This window comes from Jatropha curcas, chromosome 10, assembly GCF_041381405.1.
Source record: "Jatropha curcas cultivar XTBG-Jc1 chromosome 10, XTBG_Jcur_1.0, whole genome shotgun sequence".
Lineage (NCBI taxonomy): Eukaryota > Viridiplantae > Streptophyta > Magnoliopsida > Malpighiales > Euphorbiaceae > Jatropha > Jatropha curcas.
The window spans coordinates 10193158-10215636 of NC_143160.1; the positions used below are offsets into that span (position 1 = coordinate 10193158).

Consider the following 22479-nt stretch of genomic DNA (forward strand, 5'->3'; position numbering starts at 1 on the left):
TTAAGGATGACTTAATTAGTTTGGTTAAACCTTAAGGACGAATTAATTATTTTTCATTATTATGTGTTCGTGTATTTTAGTATTTTTTTAAAGGTTTTAACGGAAAAATTTGAAGAAAATAAACGGAAGAACCAAGTGGTTTAATGGAGGTAAACCTCGGGACCATCAACAGGCAATACACAGAAAGGGACAATTGGATGAATAAAAATATCCTTAGATTATTTCTTTTTCAATTTTCATTGATTAGCAAATGTTGAAATTTAATGTTGGTAAACTAAAATTTAATGTTGATGTGGCATCAAAACCAAGTGTTGCAAGTATTGGAGGGGTATTTAGAAATGAGTTAATGAAGCGTAGCTTCTTGCCATTTTTCATGCTGCAGAATTGTTTTGGCCGTCACCTTACAAGAATTCACCTTTGATTATTGAGTTTGACTCAAAAAATGTAATTTATTGGGTGATTCAGAAGTAAAGCGTTCGTGGCTTTAGTGTGATTCAATATGATAGTTTTAATAAGTTTTATATGATATTATGGGTTATTTTCAAAAATATATATATATTTATGAGAAATTAACTTTAGAAATGTCAATTTATCATGTTTAGGTGTGAGAAAAGTTTTCCTGGAAAACAAGGTAATTAAAAATATTAGTGTCATTTTATTTTTGACATTATGTTGTTTATTGCATGAATTCAACTTTTCTACTATCACGACCCAAACCATAGGCCAAACCGAAGTTAGAGTCCAGGTAAGTTTCAGACCCTTAAGGCCTGTAATAAGCCTAATTTATAGAAACAATAAGCCTATATTTTGACGTTATGTAATTAATCTGTCAAATTATATCTATAGCCCAGTTTCAATATTTCATGTAGTTCATAGCTCAGGCCTATATGTATATATATATATTGTATAATTCACGTCATTCATAATATGGGCAAACTGGCTCATTTAAAAGCTTCAAAAGGCGAATAAAATATAATCCACAGGTTTGCTGAACAACACACTATTAATTTTTATATAATAAAATGTAAAGCAAAACATCCTAACTGCAGAGCCCAATAGGTTTGCTGAACAACACACTATTAATTTTTATATAATAAAATGTAAAGCAAAACATCCTAACTGCAGAGCCCAATAAATGGACAAGGATTGCTTATACACACAATACTGCATATGTCAACATAATCAAAGTTGAAATTACCATTGAATCTCTGTGAAGAATGATGCAGAGCTTTTCTGAATTAGTAAAATATCTACCTCTTGAGAAAAAATTTAAAGGAAAATGGTGAGTTTCACAAACTCAGTAAATAATAATAAATAATGTATAACCCAAACAATCACATGAAATACTTTCCAAATTTGTATAATGAACACACAATTAATCAAGCATATGTCATGACATCAGCATCTTAAAAAATATCATCTTCAAGTAATCACATCAAATGGAGATTGGTCAGTGGTGTCACAAAACCTCCCGACAAGCCGTCCTCGCACATGGCCTGTCCTCTATACGTGTGCATCAGGAAATCAATCCCCCATACATAGCCAACCGGTCTAATCCTCACTTGACCAGTTCTCTCATTGTTTTTCCATTCTCTCTTTTCTTATCATTACCAACAGGAGGTCACTCTGTGGTTTGCCATATCATTCAAATCATATTTCATCAGATGCAAATGGAGGCACCAATCTCCCATACACGGCTAATTGTCCCGGACCATTCTCACAATCACATAGTGACCCATTTCATCACAATTACATTCAGAAACAAGACATATCATTATCACATCACAAGTAATCCATCAGTTCATTCAATATAATAAATCATATCGATAATTACCATGCAGCACATGAGTGCAATCATGGGTAAAAAATTATATAATATTTGTATAGTTGTAATATTATACTTATAAGGTATATAATGACAATCATAACTATATTTCAACAATATTATATTAATATATCAAGATAAGAGCCGAGCATTGATTATGTTTAGATAGTATAGGTGAATGATGCATGTATGCGGATAATGGTATGCAGAAGCGGTAGACGAACTCGATTGATCTAAATAAAACATATATATAAAGGAATACAAACAAACAAATTTTCCTTAAATAATAAATTAAAAAATAAATTTAATATATACTTACTTAAATATCCAACCTCTATAATCAATCTAGCTTCTATTGAAATTCTGGCAATATTTCCCTTAAAATAGGACTTTTCACTTACTTCAATACTAACAATCTAATATACTTATTAATTTTTGCTAACACAGCCCATTTATCAGTCAATCAATCAATTCAAATATCCAACTGCTATAAATAATGATTTGTATTCAACACATAGCTTATAAATTAAAATGATTCTTTACTCTGATCTCTTTACACCCTTATATACTGTTTTAAGTCAGCCTCTTAAAATCAATAACTTCTATTAATTTATTATATCTCTTAAAATAACCTAATTCACCACTATCTCCTTAATTCATATAATATAATCTCAATCTCAAAATAATTGCTATCTTTTCATCGATAGATTTCCTTCTACTTAATTTATTTTTGATCTCCAAATAGCTCGTCAATTATTTAATTTATTTTCCTTAATTAGTCATTGATTGAGACCAAACTAAATAACTATTTTCTCCTTAAGGAATCGAATATATGAAACTAAGGTCCAAAATAATTTAATTATACTTTTACCCCTTTTCTTTTAATTACATGTATTCCTTGCTTAATTTTTGGTCCAATCTTAATCTTTAATTCAAACCAAATTACACCATCAAATTCTCCTTAAATTCATACTATATTCCCCATCAATAATTGTTATCAAAATTCCTCAATTAAATTTATTTGGCACTAATTAAATTTGGCTTTAATTAATTAAGGTCTTCTAATCAAATCCAACACTTTATAATATATATTGGAAAATACTTAAAATTAATTCATCTAACTACTAATTATGGGAAATTAACTAATTTCTGCAAAATATAACCAGAAATAGTCTCAATACCCCAAAGTACAACACTGTCGACGGTTGCTTGGCCGGAAACGGTAACTATGCTCGCCAGATAGACGACCGGAAGTGGCTGGCGTACTGACAGTGGCAGGAAAGGAACCAGACCGACTGACCTTCGACCAGTCTCGCCGGAACGAAGAGAGAGGGAGGAGACAGTCGTTGAAGTCGACCGAAACAAGAGCCGCTGCTCGCCTGAACTGCTGTGCTCACCGGAGTCGCGAGCAGAAGGGACGCGACTTCGAGCGGTGGTGGTCGACGGCTGAGATCGCGAAGAGCGCCGATCGAAACTGAATCGCAGGTGCTGCTGTTGCTCGCCCAAAATGGAAACAGAAGGAGGAGGACCGAGAGGCAGTGACAGCGACGCGGTGAAGGCTCGTCTAGCCTGTCTCAGGTGATCGGAGACCAGTAGAGAGAGAGATGTGAGCGGCGCTGAACGAGGGAGAAGAAAGAAGAAAGAAGAAAGAAAAGGGAGAAAAAGAAAGTGTTTACGGGTCTTCTAGACCATATTGGTTCGATTCCAATGGATTTGATCCAACTCAATGATTTAGTTCGATTTTTATTTGATTTATAGATTTTTTATTTAGTTTTTCGACAATTCAAACTGGTCTAATAATAATAAAATATTTTTCGCTAAATTTCAATAGTCAGAATTTCAATTAAATTTTTAAATGAAAATTTTTTAAAATTGAATTTTTCGGGTTATTGCATCTATTTTTAGATGCTAAAGTTTCCATGTTTGGTTTCTAAAATTTTATACTTTCAAAGAAAAAATGTATTTTCCTATATACTTAGAAAAGTATTTTCCCTTCTTAAAGGTGAAAAAGTTGAATACCTATAGAAAATAACATATTTTAAAAATATAATGACAATAATATATTTCATTATGAAAATATTTTTAAGCAAAAAAAACCCAATTACACTATTAACTATATCTATTGATTATTTCAATAAGAGTTTCAAATATAATTTTATTTATGAGGTAATTTTGAACAAAATTTATATTTCATAATCATTGGTCGTTATCAAATTTTCATTGCATAATTTGCATTAATACATATTTATACACTTATAATAAATCTTATGATGTAGAGCTTTGAGTTCTAACTTACTAGAGTTTGCAAGCTATGAGTGAGTAATAGCTTCGTGGTGTTGGGGGAAAATGGTGTTGGGGGAAAAAGGTGTCATATAATGATGCTCCGGAATCGATAAATGAACATGGGTCTCAGGCCCATCGAGCCCAATAAGTTGTTTGAGCTGCAACTGTCAGTGTCAGCGCAATCTACGAGTAGTTCGAGTCCTGCGGTAGATAATAGTGGTGACATAAGACACTCGACCATCTTATAAGTTATTCATGTTGTCAAATTGATGTGTCAGTAACACTTCCTGATCGGCCTTCAAGGTGTCCCATAGGGTATTGTGGCTGCCCATAAAGATGTAACCACAAAGAATTTTGGGTTTTATTACTTATTTTTTCTTCGGAATTATGTTTATAAGAAAGAGAATTTATTTTATAACGATTTGATCAAACTTTAGGTACTTTTAACAAATTTATTTTACAATTATTAATTAAAAATCTGACATCATTATCCTTACACTTATTGATAAATTTTTCAATCGTGTTATATTTAATCATCTTACCTTACCAATTAGAAAATGTCAGCAATTAAAAAAAAAGTTTCAATCTATCCAAATAGAATAAATAAGAAATAAGAGTATATAAAAATATATTTTGAATCTCAAATGATAATATTATTAATTAAAAATTATTGAAAATATTTTCAATTATTTTTATTCAAAATCAAATATTTTTAAATTAATAATTTAATAATAATATTGATTTAAAAAATATAAACTCTTGCGCAAAGCGTGGAATAACGACTAGTAAATATATAGACATTAAAAAGATAAAAATTTCAAATTTGTAATTATCTATATATTTATTAACTACTAATATTTTTTATGATATACATTGCACGTTTATTATACTCATTATTTGTACTCCTTTAATTTTTTGTTTACATAATATTAAAGTGTCACGACCCGATTCCATCGGCCGGACCGGCACTAGAGCCCAGGTAAGCTTAAGGCCCCCGAGGCCCGTAGTAAGCCTGAAACACTAAAAATTTCTATCCCAATATAATTATATCGTCTATGTTAATACATGACTAATTATTCACAAATTCTACAACTGCGGAGTCATTAACTATTTGATATACATAGCTTTTTATACATATAGTTACATAACAAAATTATTACGGAACTAGAAAAATTTCTCTATTGCCCTGCGCCGAAGAAACATAGCTTAAATCGAATTAAAGAAAACTTACTTCCTGCAAAAAAATCAAATAAGATGTGAGATTTCTAAGGAGTAATAATTTTTGCACCACACACGCAGTCACACAATTGTGTAAACATATTAATCTAGTCATCCGACTAGTTATATGCTCACGCAGCCTGTCACACAAATGACATGTCATCAGCACTCACAATCATTAACATCTTCATATAATCACATCACGTGGAAATTAGTCAGTGGAGTCACCGAACCCCTGATGAGCCGTCCTCCCACATGGCTCATCCTCTCACATGTGCACCAGGGAGCCGATCCCCCATACTGGCCGACCGGTCTAACCCTCACTTGACCAGCCCTCTCATTGTTTTTCCATTATCTCTTTTCTTTTTTCATACCAACAGGAGGCAATCCGGTCGTCTCCATCAAATTTAAATCATCAGGCGCTCACAACAGGAGGCCACCCTGCGGGCTGCGATCAAACCTAGATTATCCGGTGCGCCCAAATAAAGAAGCCAACCTGTGGTTAACAGTAACGATAACAGTAGGTGCACACGGGGGCGCCGATCTCCCATTTACCCGGCCGACGGTCCAGTTTCACAATTCATCATAATCAGGATCCATGCTTTATCGACCGTCCTCACAAACCCATGGTGACCCACTTCATCCCAATTCCACACAAGCAAAGCACAGTAATATCACAACACAATTAATCAAACATTGCAATCAAATGCAAACATATTATTCAATTAGACATCGTAATGCAATGCACAATTAAACGTCCAAAATCAATGCAAATAAATAAATAAATAAATAAATAGTATTAGCAATTAACAACAATAATAAAATAAATAACAATATTAACAATAATAATGTAAATAAATAAATGAATATGTAAATAGTTAAATGAATAATAAAGATTATAAACAACCAGAGCACTATATTTATTATGTACCAAATTATAGAACTAATCTAAATAAACTTATTAATGATGTTGTTAATTAAAATTTAGTCTAATTTCTATCAAAATTTCGGCAGCATCTCCCCTAAAAATAAGACTATCTACCTGTTTAAATATCACAATAATATTATATATTTATCAATCAATACACACAGCCCATCCATCGGGCAATTCAAGTCAACTCATCCCGTCCGCCATAATTTTATTTTTCAATCATTCGATCAATCATCTCAGACAGCCAATCAGCTTCAAGCTACAGATATCATCCATCAAACTTACATATACACACTTAATAATTCCAAATCAACTAATTAACCATTTATATTAACCTCTAAGCGTGATTCAATAATATTGTTAATTGCCCCTATAACTATTTACTTTAAATTATAACTTCTCCTAACAATATTTATTAAAATTCCTAAATTGACTTACATAAATATTAGCTTGGAATTATCATCTCATTATTAAACCTCCTAATTATAATTATAGCGCATGTAATTTATTTGTCAATGTTCTAAACCAATTTGCTATTACGTTATTCTAAAGAACCTAAACCAATTATCTGATCATATTCGCTATCGGAATTACCACGTACTAACCAATCTAATCTATTTACAAAGGACTATAAACGTTCTATAAATTTTTAAGCTATTTCTATACCTAATTTCTTATTATTCAACTTAATCTATTTAATTACTCAATTAAATTCATTAATCAATTAATTCTTTTTTTATATGTATAAAAATTGAGAGTTTAGTCTTAGAGCGTACCAATTGAGAATCGGGCGACGATTCCGGGATCAGCGTGAAGGGAAGAAAATTCTGTCAATCGAGGCCTCACCGGAGTGTCGCCGGCGGTCACCGGACCTCCGCCGCCGCCGCCGCCGTGCACGGTGGCCGGAAAATTTAAACCGTCCAGAAAATTGCAAGGTCACCACCACCCGACTCCAATTTTTTGTGAGGAATCCAAATCTGCTATCAATTTATTGAGCCAGTGGCTCGTTTGGCCGGATCGAACTCCACAGCCACCTTCAAGCCGCCGTCCATGGTGGTTCCTCAAAATTCAAGCAAAATCACACATTGGTGGAGGGAAAATGTTCATGGGGAGGGGAGGAGTCGATCGACGCTGTTCCTTCAAGCTGCAGCCGTCGCAAACGGCGTGGATCGCCGGATCTTCAACGCGCGACGCTGAGTTGCTGCCTCCTTCGATCTCGACCTCCATTCGACGAAACAAGACCACCAGTGAGCTCCTCTCGTCGAGAAGATGAAGATAAAGGGCTTGGTTGCCGGATTCCGTGGCCCGTCGACGGAGAACGCAGTGGAGCAAAGGAGAGGGTGCTGTCGCGCGAGGAAGAAGAAGGAGGGAAAGGAAGGGAAAGAAAAGAAAGAAAAAGAAAAGAAGGGAAGGAAAGTGGGCTGGGCCATTCCGGTTCGATTCGAGCCGGTTTGGTCCGATTTAGCGATTTGGTCTCATTTTGATCGATTTTTGAGTTTTTCATTCGGTTTTCGGATTATTCGTGTGGTTTTCGAAAAATCAATTTGCGTTTCGGGTCCGGTTCAATTTATTTTAATTATTTTAATTAGGTTTCATAACATTTCCTCCATTAACTAAATAAAAATAAAAAATATAGTTAGTAATCATATTTGATTTTTAGGAAAATTAATTTATATATATACATACTAGATTAATTGCTGGACTTTCATTTTATTACTCGAGAATTTAACTGTTCTCGATTCAAAGTTTTCGACATTATATTTGGGTTTGGGCCCAATTTGCAAAACTTGAACTCAAATTAAAATTGTTCACTATTTACGGCTCATACCGTCAAAATTCAAATATTTGATTTAATAAAAATTCAAAGGTTTCAAAAATAAAAATTCAGGGTGTTTCATAAAGTATGAATTTTTATTTAGATTAAAATAAATAAAATATTTATCTACATTATACTTTACCCTAAAAACTATTTGTAATGTTATTTCTATGTACTTCTATTTTATATAATGAAGTGATCTCAAAATAAAGTTCAACCTAACCCCTAAATCTAATTTCGGCTTCTAATTTATACAGATACTTAAAACCTTAATAGATGTTCAAAAAGTAATCAAATCATCACTCAAACCTCAACCTATGTCCTTAGCTATTCAATATCTATATATATTTATAATGAAAAAAATAAAAAATAAAAAATAAAAAAAAATTCTTACCACTAGGTAAAAGAAAATAAACGAAAAACTTGATTTGAATTGTTTAAAAATTATACGAGTCATAATAATAATATAAATCACTTTGCCTATAGTAACAATATTATTTATTTAATCCATTAGGAAAATCAACATATTCATATGCATGGATATTTGAAACCTCAAAAAATGACTAAAACCACAAATATAGAATTTTAGTTTTTTTCCTAATTTTCCAAACGATATTTTCCTTTGAGTCAAACAGATTTAGAATATACGAAAAAAATATTAAAAAATTAAAATGTTTAATCATCAAGAGATCATCTTTTCATATATATACATGAAACAATATTTTTTTCTAGATGTTTTTTTTTTTTAATTTTCTTGCATTTTTAAGATTAGAATAATAATTTATTTTGTGAAAAATTAATATCCTAATTAATCAATGATTGAAATTTTGATTGGGATAATATGTTAAAATAATAATTAGTCATCGGCTTTTTATTGTAAAAGAATTGCAAAGAAAAGTAAGTTCACTTTTTCTATCAGCTTTGAGTTTTGATTTATTTCTTAATTTCTTTTCATCATATTCAATTTTGGGATTGAAACTAGACAGAAAAAAAAAATTAATCTTTTTTTAATTATATTCCTCTTATTTTTTCCTTTCAACTTCTCCTTCTATAATATCCTAATTTATCATTTATTAAAAATTCAAGTTATTCAATAAAAGTAAATTATTATCAATTATCCACAGGAATATTTTAGAATTTTTAAAATTTCATAGGTAATCTCCTTATTCCCTCTCCTCTTTTCACTTATATACTTTTATTCATTTTTATTTTTATATTAAATATTGATTATAATTTTTATCTTATATTAACTTTTTGATCCAGATATATCACCGTCTTTTCTGACTGAGATAATTAACTCTCTAATCTCTTTTTTTCATTCGTTTTCTTTTTCTATTTATGGAAGGAACTTTTTATGAATTTCTTTGTTTTTTTTATTTTTATTTACAGGTCATGTTCCTCTATAATTGAAAATCCAATAGGAGGACACGCAGATTCAATATTAATTATTTACTTTATATTTTTTCACAAAATAATATTTTATCTTCTTAATTTTTATATTTTGGAGTATAACATTTCTAAGATTTTGATATTTTTGGTTATTATTTATTACTCTCACACAATTATTGTTTATTATTTAGAAGTATGAGAATTCTTTCAAAAAAAAAAAAAAACAGTAAGTATAAGCATTCCATTCTTTTTAAATAATTGCTGAAAATTTATTTATTTATTTTTTACTATTTAACTAGATATTGTGGTTATATATATAATTGAAACCTAAAAATTAGGACTTTAAAAATTTTAAAAATTTCAAATTCAAAATTTTTAAATACAAGTATAGATATAAATAGTTAAGACTTTGTTTTGTATAAAACTTTCTATCTTTAATCTTTTTAATTTCTATATATTAAATTAAACTAAAGTAACTTTTTATTTGGAATTATTATATATTAATATTTAATTTTTATACTTTTTAATAATTAAATTATAAACAATATTTATCTATATATTATTCTTATTAAATTATTTGAATCGTAAAAATTTTATAGAATTAACTGTGCTAATATATGGTGTTTAAATTGTTTAAATTATCTAAATAGAATTATCTAAACAGGATATTAAATTTTATAATTATTTAAATTATTAAAATATCTATAATATGCTAATTTAATAGTGTAATTTACAGAATATATATATATATTAATAATATATTAAATGCAATTTATAAAATATAGTATACAACAATAAAGCAATCAACCCGAGCAAAGCGCAGACCTTCAACTAGTTTATGTTTAAAATGATGTTCCTATACTTTAAATTTTATTTTTATTATTTAAATATTAGAAAATTATATCTAATAATCATATTTTAAAACTTATATTCATTTACAATAATTGTATTTATCTATATTTCAATTTTAAATTTTGAACTTTTTTGTTGTTTTGTTAAATCATTTAAGATGCTTTTTTTTTTTTAAATCTAAAATTTAAACTTATTACTTATTTAAAATAATTATCTAATTTGTATTTGAATTTTTAATGTTTTTAATTTTATTTTATGTCTGCTTATTTATAATGATTATCTTTTTTGATATCTATATGTCTTTATCACCATCATACTTGAAGATGATCGATGAAAGAAACTTGCAAGTGAAATAATTTTATTCATGTTTGGTGAAATAAAATATTTGGTGAAATAAAATATTTGGATGAAATAAAATGTTTGGTAAATATAATTTTATTCATCATTACCATCATACTTGAAAATTATCAATTTAATTTTCTAGCAGTAATTATATAGTACAAATATTATTTATTATTTAATATTCAATTGCAAACTTATAATAATTTTCTAAAATTGAAAAATGAACATAATTCATGTTTTTTTTTAAATAACCTAATAAAAATCAGAAACATTTAACTTTGTTAACACAAATAAGAGTAATTGATAACTCATCTAAATATATTTTAAAAACTCACATAATAACCCATCTAAATTTATACTTTAAAAGAAAATCAAAATCCTGCGCAATGCACGGGCCTTTACCTAATATATATATAAAGCAAGTATTTTTTCTTAAGAAGTTGACGTGTGACATTTTTTAAATGAATATTGTTCCCTTATTCTTACCGCATAATATTATTGGTGATGACACAGAAGATTATAATACTACATATGACTCTTAAATTTTGATAGTGTCACATAAAATTTAATTATTAGTTACAGTGTTATATGAATATTGGTATTAATTATCATAACTAATACATATTAGTAAAAGACTATAATTATTGTAATATTATAACATATCTCTCTCAATTAAAATTACATAATATTGGTCCTAATCACTATTCAATTATCATGTTAATATGTATTAAATAATTTAAATTATTATAATATTATAAACTATTTTTAATTAAAAATTATCATAATTTTGATGTTGATTATCATATTAATATGTATTATAACTTATCTTTTAAATTAATATTATTATAATATTGATATTGAATATCATTATAATCAATCATAATTATCATTTATTATTATGAATGAAAATTTTATATTTAAAAGAATGATAGAGAAGGTTAATGGTGAAAATATTTATTAACAGTTTTGTTAAAGATGAATCCAAATGTTTCAATATTTATTTGTCTTAAAATTACAATATATAGTTGTCTTTATTAGTTTTAATGATAATATATTGAATTGCCATTAATTGCTTATTACTATATTATAAATAGAGATAGCTATTTGAAGTTTGGAGAGATCATTTTTTTTTTTGTAATTTCAATAATTCTTATACAATTCATTTTCGACATTGATATATATTTTTCCTTCTAATTTCTATTACTCTATTAAATTAGAAAAAGTTTGATAAATTATAGAATAAAGCGAGTTATATGAAATTATTATTAAGAATGATATATGCAGATCTATCATTGAATTTCTATTGTCCATTTTATTTTATTATTTTTAATATCATTTAAGAAAATTTATTAGTTTCAAAAATAAATTAAAATAAATAATTTTTAATATATATTTCTTTTTCTTTTAATTTTATTATAGACATTAATTTTTATATAATTAGTGTAATTTTTTGAATTTGAAATAGATGTTGTTTAATATAAATGATTTTCAACAAAATTAACAAGTCTAAAATTATAAATAATTTAAATTATAGTTTTTTTCTTAATTAAATTATATATATTAAAATATTACCACAATGTCTCTAAAATTATATTTTAAAATATATTTTAAGTTTTACTGTGCATAACATAGATATTTTGCTAGTAGTTTTGTATAATTATAATATTTATTTAAGATTGCTAGATTCACTCACGACAGTCATAATTTATTATTTTTATACATTTTTCGTATTTAATAATAAATTTTCAAAATACAAACTTATATAATTATAAATAAATATTCTTATAGTCTTATCACTCAAAATTTTAATATGTTTACCGTTGCAAAAAAATAATGGAAAGTATTTACTTTATAAAATATTTTTAAAAGAAAATATTTATCTTGAAAAGTATTTTTTAAAAAATAAATTTTATAGTCAAAGGTTCTAAAAATTTTTGCACTGTTAAAAAGTAGTCTCAAATCCTTTGAAAATATTTTTTTAAAGATAGAGTTATTTTCAGCAAATTAACAGGCCTAAATTTTTAAACGTAGTTTGGAAAAAAAGAAAAAAAGGAAAACCCTACTTCTAAATTTCGGCCTCACTCTGTTTTGCTTGGGCTGTCAAGCACAAACGATCCTTAAACTGACTTTGAACCTGCGTAGAATTCCCGACTGGTGATTGACCTCCTCTTTCTTTCTTTCTTTGGTTGCAACTGTGTATGTGCATGGATTGTTTTGCAGAGAATTTGCATATTGTTTAATCTTTTGGCATTTCACTGTTAGGTTGATAGATTCTCATCCACTACAAAGCCAGCATCATGCCTACCGTGAACGTGGTGAGAGATCGTCTGTTCGAAGCCCTAGGAAGAACTTACAGTAAGTCCCTCTCTCTTTCCAATTCACGAAAATGCAATCAACAAAATGACTTGCTGTCACTGTCTTGTGCCCTTTTCTGGTTTTTATGTTTTTTTTTTTGTTGAATTGCTGTAGCTCAAGAGGAGTTTGAGGATCTCTGCTTCAGTTTTGGTATAGAGCTGGATGATGTGGTGAGAGATTTATTTTTAATTTCTTTTTGTGAGATTTGTGTAAGACCTGTATTAATGTGAAGTAATTGAATTTTTAGTTTTATGCTAGTATTTAGTAGCATGATTAATATGTGAAATGTAAAATGTATAGACAACTGATGAAGCAATGAGTAGAAAAGAGAGGCATGAAGAAGGAATAATGAACGAGGGTGAAGAAATTATTTATAAAATTGAAGTTCCTGCTAACAGGTACCTTCTTAACTTTTTTTCCGTGTACATGTGTTTGTATGTGTATGAATTTTCATATAAAGTTGTCTGCTGGTTGTTTAAGTTCTGATTTTTGTTTTGCCCATATGGAAGCAGGGTTCCTCTAGTCCATTTTTCTTTGTCTGATGGGCCTCATTGAGTGTATCTATAGAAACAATTGGTTGGTTGATTACAAACTGCTAGTTTTCCTCTAGTTCCATCAATTTTAAATGGATGTTGGTTCGCCATTAGCCTTCCAATTAAGGAAGTTTATCGTAGTTGGGTTCTCAATTGTAATGGATCTTTTTGTTGCTCTCAATTAAAGAAGACTATTGTTTCCGTGTAAGCTATTGCTGGCGGGTCTCATATATATATATATATATATATATATATATATTTTAAAGGTGCTTCATATGGAAATAATTCATCATTGCCTAGAATTTATGTTACTCAGATTTAAGTTCGACTTATGACTATCTGATGCAGTCAGACTCACCTATTTAACATACTTTAATTTGATACATTTTTCCATTTTAAAGATCATACCCTCATCTACAAATTCTTATTTGACGTGGGTCTTTTAAGCTAAAGTGACATGCTTAGAGCTTCCTTAACCTTCTTTGTTCATATATCCTCCATGGGAACATGCCTTTATTAAATAGAACTTATAAATTACCACGGATGCATACACCTTAATACAATTTATCTTTTTTTTTAAAATTTTTTTTATGTACTATAAGTTTTCATATTTGTATCTTGTAAATAGTGTAATTTTGACCTACTTGCTAATCTAGTTAATTTTTAGAGTTAAATAGTGCTAGTTTGCTTAAGGACTGATATTTAGGTTGGAAGTTGCTTTATTGTGCTAGAACTTGAAAAGTAATTCTTAAATGGGCGAATAGGAGGAACACTCTCCACACTGAATTGTTTGTATTAATGAAGATATAGTAGATAGAAAGAGTTTTGATAGTCTTTTTTTTTGTGTCTATGCTCAGATATGATTTACTTTGCCTTGAGGGGCTAGCTCAAGCCCTCCGTATTTTCAATAAGCAGGACAAGGTGCCAACTTATGCCCTTTCGAATATTAAGAAGGAAGCAATGCATAAGATGCATGTAAAACCAGAGGTATTGTTTAAGCTTTATATTTAAAAGCATTTATGGATAATTAGTCACTTACAATTTATTTCAATGGTTATGGAAAATTTGTCATTGCTGTAGACATCATCCATTCGTCCCTATGTTGTTTGTGCTGTTTTAAGAGATATTACATTTGATGAAGCGAGGTACAACAGTTTCATCGATCTCCAAGACAAGCTTCATCAAAATATTTGTAGGTAATACTCTAGCAGTTATCCTGTTATGCTGTTGCTTGAAGGGTCCTCAAGCATTCTTGTACTTTTCTCTCCCTTGTAATGTTCACATCACATTCATGTCTTAGGCGGAGAACATTAGTTGCAATTGGGACTCATGACTTGGATACATTACAAGGTCCTTTCACTTATGAGGTGAGCTTTTGCAACTCTTATATCTCTGTCATGTGATCTTCTTACACACTTACTATTTTGGATTATATGATGATGGGCTTGGAGGATTGTAGTCAAATCGTTATGCTTTAGATCTTCCCTCCATGAGAGCTAAAGGGGAGGCTTCTGCCTGACATAAAATCCTCATGGGCCATCGGACCAAACTCTTGTGATGAGAACAATTATTTAGTTGATGTTTCTACTTTGTTCAATTATGTATTAAGAAAGGCATTTAATATTTATTGCAAATCCTTTAGACATTTTGTTTTGTTCATTCTGTGGACAAAATATGTTATCAAGTGTTTTAAGTCATTTGTTCAGCTCATCCACTATGATTTTTGTTCTTTTGTTTCCATGCTCTTATTTGCTTCATATATATCATATCAAACAATGCGATTGACTGTATTATTAACCTATTTTATCTGCTTGTTTTCAGGCTTTGCCTCCTCAAGACATAAATTTTGTTCCTTTGAAACAGGTATGCTATTCATTGAGCTTATAAACAAATTATTTTGATAAAAATTCTATTTTGTGCTATAAGAAGGTACTGGCACTTGGTCTTGTCGGATGTATTTTGTTTGAACTATGTGAATAACCCCTTAGCTTTGTTTTCACTGTTGTTACTTCTCAAATTGAAACTTCAATTCACACTTGCCTTATACTTCTTTTCATCTGCTTTGTGAATGACATTTATTGTTACAGGAGAAGTGTTTGATTAAACTAATTTTAGTTTCTTATATATTTGATTCTGGTTGTTTAGGTCAAAAGCTACAGAGCCGATGAGCTAATGGAGTTTTACCGGGTGAGCTACCATGAAGAAATCAGCATTCACTGTCTACCCAATGCTCTTGTCAAATCCTAACGTTGAATTTCCAATTTTTTCGTTTCAAAAAAATATTGCGATTGTGGTGTCTGTGCTTGCTTTTTGCACAGGGTTTTTCTTTCATTATGTTAGTGTTTGGAATTTAAATTGCCTGATATTTTTCTAACTATGGATGTTTGGTGAATGCAGGAGCACGATTTGAAGCTGAAGAAGTTTTTACACATAATTGAGAATTCACCAGTGTTCCCTGTCATATATGACAGTAAGAGGTATGAACAGAATTTCTTAGAGGAGTCTTCTGATTATGGAAATCCTAAAGTTTTCCTGATTAGTTCAGTGATTATGCATGACTAACATTCTTTTCTCAATATCATGATGTCTTATTCGGATTTAATTTAGAGTTTTGTACTTCTGTTTAGCTTAAAGATGCTTAATTTCATTTTCCCTTCCATGGATATTGTTGCTATGACTAAGGGGTTAAGTTTGTGAGGGTTTGCACATGCACTTCTTTTCCTTGCCTCATATAAAAATAGTAGTGACCATGGAAATCCCTTTATTTAATAAGATGTGTAATGGATCACAACAACTGATGTTGGTTAAAGAAGCTCTTTATTTTTAAATAATTTAAATTTCTTTCTGCAGAACTGTTTTATCTCTGCCCCCAATTATTAATGGTGCACATTCAGCTATCACTTTGAAGACGAAGAATGTTTTCATTGAATGTACAGCCACTGATCTGACAAAGGCTAAGATTGTTTTAAACACAATGGTAAGAACTTGAACATTCAGAGTTGCTTTTGTATCTAGTTCATAATTCACACTTATCAGGTTTTTTGTAAATGATTTCCTTTGGATTTCTTAGGTAACGACTTTTTCAGAATATTGCAAGAGAAAATTTGAGGTGGAACCAGTTGAAGTTATATATTCTGATGGGAAGTCATATGTCTATCCTGATTTGTCTGTCTATAATATGGAAGTTCCATTGTCATATATTACTGGTGCAATCGGGGTCTCTTTGAAGTCTGAAGAGGTATTGAATCCTTTTCATTCCTGCACTTCTTAATAATTCAGTTAGCTAATGTTTATGTACAAGCCAGAGCTTAAATTTAAATAAATAATCAAATCTGATGTTTCAGACGAGCACTATCAAGGGCAGGGCTTTAGCGAAGACCTACATATCCACAGGCCCTACTTAGTTGACTGACGATAATATTAACAATTTGTTGGAATTAGATACGAAATGTTTCTCTGATGGTCTGTTCCAAGCAAACCTTTCTTAGAAAGCGTATTTGGACTAGAATCTAACTAGAGTAGTAATCAAATTGGGTTTGTCTGATGAACCTTCTATGGAAATTTCCTTGAGGGTAAGTCATATGAAGTCGTTTAGTCATGTACAATAGAGATCAACGGGTGCATTGTTGAATTGTAATTATGATGTTGTCAACCTAGAGGAAAGGATGGAAAGAAAGAAAGGTAGACTTGGTCGGTTGAGGTTCCTTTAGCAGTTCACAGGAATCAAGATTCCTGTTTGGTTTTAGCAATCATGTCTCACTTGTGGAAAATATGCTATTGTACTGGGTTTATATATCTGTATAGTTTTGCACTTTGTGTTCATATTTAAGCATGTAGCTTGTTTTCTTTATATGGTTTCTTATGAGCTATTTTGTATGTATTAACATTTAATGTTTAGAAATTTTCTTTTGTACATTCTACATACTGAAATTTAACATACTTTTTGGGATTATGAATTCTGTTTTCTTGTCTTAGGTCACAAGTTTGTTAAATCGGATGCAATTGCGTGCCGAGCATTCTACATCAGGGGCTGACCAAAGCAATATCATTGTATCTGTACCTCCAAGCAGAAGTGATGTTCTTCACCCATGTGATGTTATGGAGGTAGTAATGGTTGCTCATTTATCACCTTTTGCACCAAACCCTGTTGGGAGTTTTACATGTTGATAATGCTAGGGTGCTTTTTTTCAAGGATGTTGCAATAGCTTATGGGTATAACAATATTCCAAAGAGGAAACTACCATCATTGAAGCCACTAGCATTGAATCAGCTTGAGGATCTTATCAGAGTTGAGGTACTAGCTCTCTCTCTCTCTCTCTCTTTCTCTCTCTCTGTATACACACACACACACACACACACACACACACACACACACACACACATATATACACACACACATATATGCCCAGACACTCTCTCTTCTGTTTTAATTATTGGCAGGAGTTACTATTCTTGTAATTGAGCTTTTAGGGTTTTTTCTTTTGGTTTCTTTTGTGCTTTACTAGGTTGCAATGAATGGGTTTACAGAGGTTTTGACATGGATTTTATGCTCTTATCGGGAGAATTTTTCCATGTTAAATCGAAAAGATGATGGATCAACTGCTGTGATCGTTGGGAATCCTCGGTCCTCTGATTTTGAGGTTTGTATGTCCCTTCCTTATTGTCAGGGATAGTTTTTGGTGGATAAGTAACACAAACACTGAGGTTGACAAGATACACCTTAATGGAAGCCACTATAATGTCATATGGAGTACGCGTGATTTGCTATTAATTTCACTTGGGGCAGTCTCTCTCTCTCTCTCTCTCTCTCTCTCTTTTTATATACATATATATTTTTTTAATTTGTCTTTTTGTGATGAGAGTTTTAGCTGAACCAAAGTTGTAAGATAAATCATATTTGCAGTGTCCTATGATCATAAGCAGGCTTGTGAGTTAAGCTATGTCTCTTTAACTTGATTTTTGAATATGATTAATATATTCTGAATATATATATATATATATATATATATATATATATATATATATATATATATATATGATGACTTTTGTTTGTTATCTGAAGTCTTCTTTTGAAAAGTTTTAACTTGTGTCTGTGAAAGACATTCAGTGGGAGATATTAGATATTGGTATTACTTCTACAATTAAACAGTCACATTTTTTAATCAGAAACCAGCTGTATTTGAAACCTTTATTTTTGAATTCACGATGTGGAAAGCTGTATATGACACCTTAAATCTCCCTAACTAGACACAGATTTGATTTTTTTACTAATTAAAAATCTGGCTCTCCCTTTGTATAGGTTGTCCGAAGCAGCCTCATGCCTGGAGCTTTGAAAATAATAGGACATAATAAAGACCACCCAAAGCCAATAAAGGTATTTGTTTTGGATTCTCAGATTGAGTTTGTTCTTCCATGGGATTGCATATATCTTTTTCCCCATGGGTAAACTGAAAGTGCTTGTAATTCTGTTCATACTGGGCTATGCTTAACATTGATGAAGTATGTTCCTGATAGTCTGGAGTAATGCTTAGAGGCACCTACTCTGTAGGGGGAAGGTTGGGAATCTAAGGTAGACTATTTGATTGACTGCTCATATATGTGTTTGTGTGCAAGAGTACTTTCTGCATAATACGCACTAAGTGTCTTTTTTTCATGTAACATTGAACGCTAGATTTGTGAATTAAGTTCTTTTTTCTCTGTATGATGTTCTCTTTTCTTTTCATAAGTCATGATGTGTATTTGTGGGTTATTTCATGTTTGAAATTGGCCCTAGATATTTGAAGTGGGAGATATAGTACAGCTAGATGAGAGTAAAGATGTTGGTGCGGCAAATCGTCGTCTACTTGCAGCTCTATATTGTGGCACTAACTCAGGATTTGAGGTATAACTTCTTTCTTACAAGAAATCTTATTCAACAACTAAGCTTTAATCCCTTAATCCCAGATTAGTTGGTAGAAAGGAACTTTGTAAATAAAAAAGAATCACGGAGAATCAACTTATAGTTTGTTGATGATTCTTTTTTCATTATTATTATTACTTAGCATTTGCTAGTTAAGTCTCTTATTTGAAGGCTCATTTATTACTTAAAAGTTTGGCTGGAGTGTTATTTCAATTGGATAGAATATCCTTTTCCTGTTGGGAAACAATGCTCCTACGGAGGCCACTTTTCTCTGTAATATATCAAAAAGTTGATGCAGGAACTTTTTGACTGTCATTATGTGGATGTAATTGTTTGAAAAGCTGTACTAAAAACTTGGGGTTATGGGGACAAAAATATCCACATTCTTATGCGTTTTTTGCATGTCAATTTTATTTATGTCAATAAAGTTCATTTTCATCCCATCATATAGTTTTATACGGGCTTATTTGAAGTGAAGAAATGACATGTTTAACCTTGTTTGCAGTTGATTCATTCCTTGGTTGACAGAGTTATGGAAGTGATGGGAACTCCTTTTGTACCGGTTGGTGACAATACAGGATATTACATCAAGTGTTCTGAAGTAAGTTTTTAGCTATATCATAATTTCTTCATGGTCCTTTTGGAGTTTTTGCTTATTAGGTAGTTACTTCCTTGATGTTTCATGAAGGCACCTGAGTTTCTTCCGGGTAGACAAGCTAGCATCATTTACAAGGGGAAGTGCATTGGTATTTTTGGTATTGTGCACCCTGAGGTATTTATCATTACCAATAAAGCCTCATTAAACAAATTAACCATATATATGTCTGTATGTCATAAATTCAGCCTTATACTGCGAATATGTGGATCTCTTGGAACTTTGTTACTCTCCATCATAATTGCTTTTCTAATAGAAGCTCCAACTTTCATTTCATCGTCTTCCTTTATCCCAATCAATATTCTATTTTTTGTAATTTATGTGCTTACAAGGTCTAAACTGTGTCTTTTCCGGTTAATATTCATCATCAATCTCTTTCTCAGGTTTTGAACAACTTCGACGTCCCCGATCCATGTTCCTTCTTGGAACTTGACATTGAGTGTTTCTTGGAACTTGACATTAAGCGTTTCTCGTAGGGCGATGACTCTGACAACAAATGTAGGTTAAGCTGTATTTTTTTTTCTTTCTATTTTAATATTGGGAAAATAATTTTTCTTCGGTTAATGGATGTGGTGGTGTCAAGGATGCAGGTATGGCATTGTTACATAGCCTGCTTATATACACTTTTGCCTGGGGGAGCAATTTTTGCAGTCAAACATCTGTGTAGGAGAATATTTTTGGCAAGCTCAGCTTGGGCAAAACCTCTCTTTTACAAAGTTTATCCCATTGATATTGTACTATTTGTAACAGCCGAAGAGAATTTGTTTGTTATCAACTAAAACGGCAAATATTTTGTTTAATTTAATCATTTCTGGAAAAAAAAAAATTGGTGCTATTAATTTGAAATGTTATAAATAAAACTTTTTGAAGTCATTTCTGTTTCTTAGTTCTTAGTTCTACAGTATATAATGAAAAATGGTTTAATGCAGAAGTTATCCTTCCGACTTTAAAGTTTTATTCTTGTATTACTGTGAACTTTATAGAAGGTCTAAGGTTATGAATTTACTAATGTTTCGTACCTCTATCTATACTCTTAGCATATTTTGATTAAATCATAAGGATTACATAGTAATTATTTCTAGGACACTTGATACTTTGCAGTAACTTAACGTAAAATTAAGTGTTATACTTTATGATGTAACAAAAATATGATACAGACTAAATGATAGAATTTTAAAAATTAAGTTCTGAAAAATTAAAGGAATATAACTCAATTACTTGGTAGAACATATAATAATTTGACAAGAAATCAATTTTTTTTTGTACAATTTGCCTCTTGAGGTTGCACCAAAAGAACTAAATGATTAGTTTTTAAGATTTTTTTTATATAATTTTAACTAATAAAAATTTCTTAAATTTTAAAATTAGAAATAAAAAATATTTAAAAATAAAATAATGGTAATTAGAAAAATTTATAGTATTTGATTTAAAGATAATTTAACAAATATTTTGATTTGAAAAAAAATATGAAATTAAAAGAAGATTTGGTTATAGTTAGAAGAATATTTCTTATTTTTTTTAATTATATTTGATTTAGATAAAATATTTAATACTTTTTAATCATATTTGATTTATATTAAATAATTTATTTTTGGGACAAAAATTGGGCATTTGTGCTTTTGGTGCAAGTTTAAAAGGTAAATTGTTCAAAAAAATTAATTTTTGGGCAAATTATAGGTTGTGTGCAAATTCATGAGTCAAAATTGAGCTTTATTATAAATTTTATTATTTTTTAACAAGTAAATTATTAATTAACTTTAATTTGGCGAAATCGCCAAATTAAAACTTGGTCTTTCCTATGCTCTCGTAGCATGTTTATCTCCCTTCTGTCTTTTTTCATAAACCCTAAGGTTCTCTTCTACCTTCCATGGAACAATCCCTCCAGAGCCTCTCCCTAGGGAGGAAGACGATGGTTTCCAGATCAAACACCCTCCTACTCAGCCTTAGGAGTTCTATGATTTTTGTTTGGTGGGGATGTTTCTCACAATGAACCCTATCAACTTTCACTCTATGCGGAATACTTTTGCTGATGTTTGGCATCCATTGGGAGGGGTTAACATCACTGACTTAGGAGCAAAGAGGTTTCTTTTCCGTTTTTTCAATGAGGTCGATCGTGACCTTGTGGTGGTGAGCTCACCTTGGCATTTTAATAAACATCTCTTATTATGGCATTCTTTGAAGGAGGGTGATGACCCATTAACCGTTCCCTTGTTGACTACTGAATTTTGGATACAAGTCCATGATTTGGCAAAAGATTTCATGTTTGAACCTATTGCTAAGGCTTTGGGAACCTATTGCTAAGGCTAAGGATTATGTTATGTGTTACTAGTGTCCGGAAAGGGGACTTCATCAGGAGGATCCCCTGTCGCCTTATCTTTATA

The 22479-nt window shown here is 30.3% G+C and overlaps 1 protein-coding gene across 2 annotated transcripts; it reads left to right on the plus strand.

Annotated features, from left to right (window-relative positions):
• Window positions 1-12653: 12653 nt before the first annotated feature.
• On the plus strand, window positions 12654-20971 carry LOC105636860 (tRNA synthetase beta subunit family protein). Of its 2 annotated transcripts, none has more exons than XM_020680427.3 (21): window positions 12654-12810; window positions 12919-13011; window positions 13126-13181; window positions 13312-13409; window positions 14402-14531; window positions 14625-14740; window positions 14845-14911; window positions 15366-15407; window positions 15690-15731; window positions 15942-16021; window positions 16395-16521; window positions 16615-16782; window positions 17520-17648; window positions 17737-17838; window positions 18050-18184; window positions 18844-18918; window positions 19318-19425; window positions 19949-20044; window positions 20132-20215; window positions 20482-20596; window positions 20682-20971. In XM_020680427.3, exons 2-20 carry the CDS (start codon window positions 12954-12956, stop codon window positions 20572-20574), a joined length of 1806 nt encoding a protein of 601 aa, XP_020536086.1. In that variant the 5' UTR covers window positions 12654-12810; window positions 12919-12953; the 3' UTR covers window positions 20575-20596; window positions 20682-20971. The 2 variants fall into 2 exon arrangements, with proteins under 2 accessions (XP_020536086.1, XP_012075634.1); XM_012220244.4 differs by having other exon boundaries at window positions 20689-20971.
• The last annotated feature ends 1508 nt before the right edge of the window (window positions 20972-22479 follow it).

What these genes read in the sequence shown, in the direction of transcription:
- LOC105636860 (XM_020680427.3), top strand. Translation starts at nt 12,954, where the DNA reads ATGCCTACCGTGAACGTGGTGAGAGATCGTCTGTTCGAAGCCCTAGGA. An exon ending in AGCTAATGGAGTTTTACCGG is followed by an intron (nt 15,732 to 15,941) that starts GTGAGCTACCAT and finishes TGGTGAATGCAG; the next exon opens with GAGCACGATTTGAAGCTGAA. An exon ending in TTGGTATTGTGCACCCTGAG is followed by an intron (nt 20,216 to 20,481) that starts GTATTTATCATT and finishes TCTCTTTCTCAG; the next exon opens with GTTTTGAACAACTTCGACGT.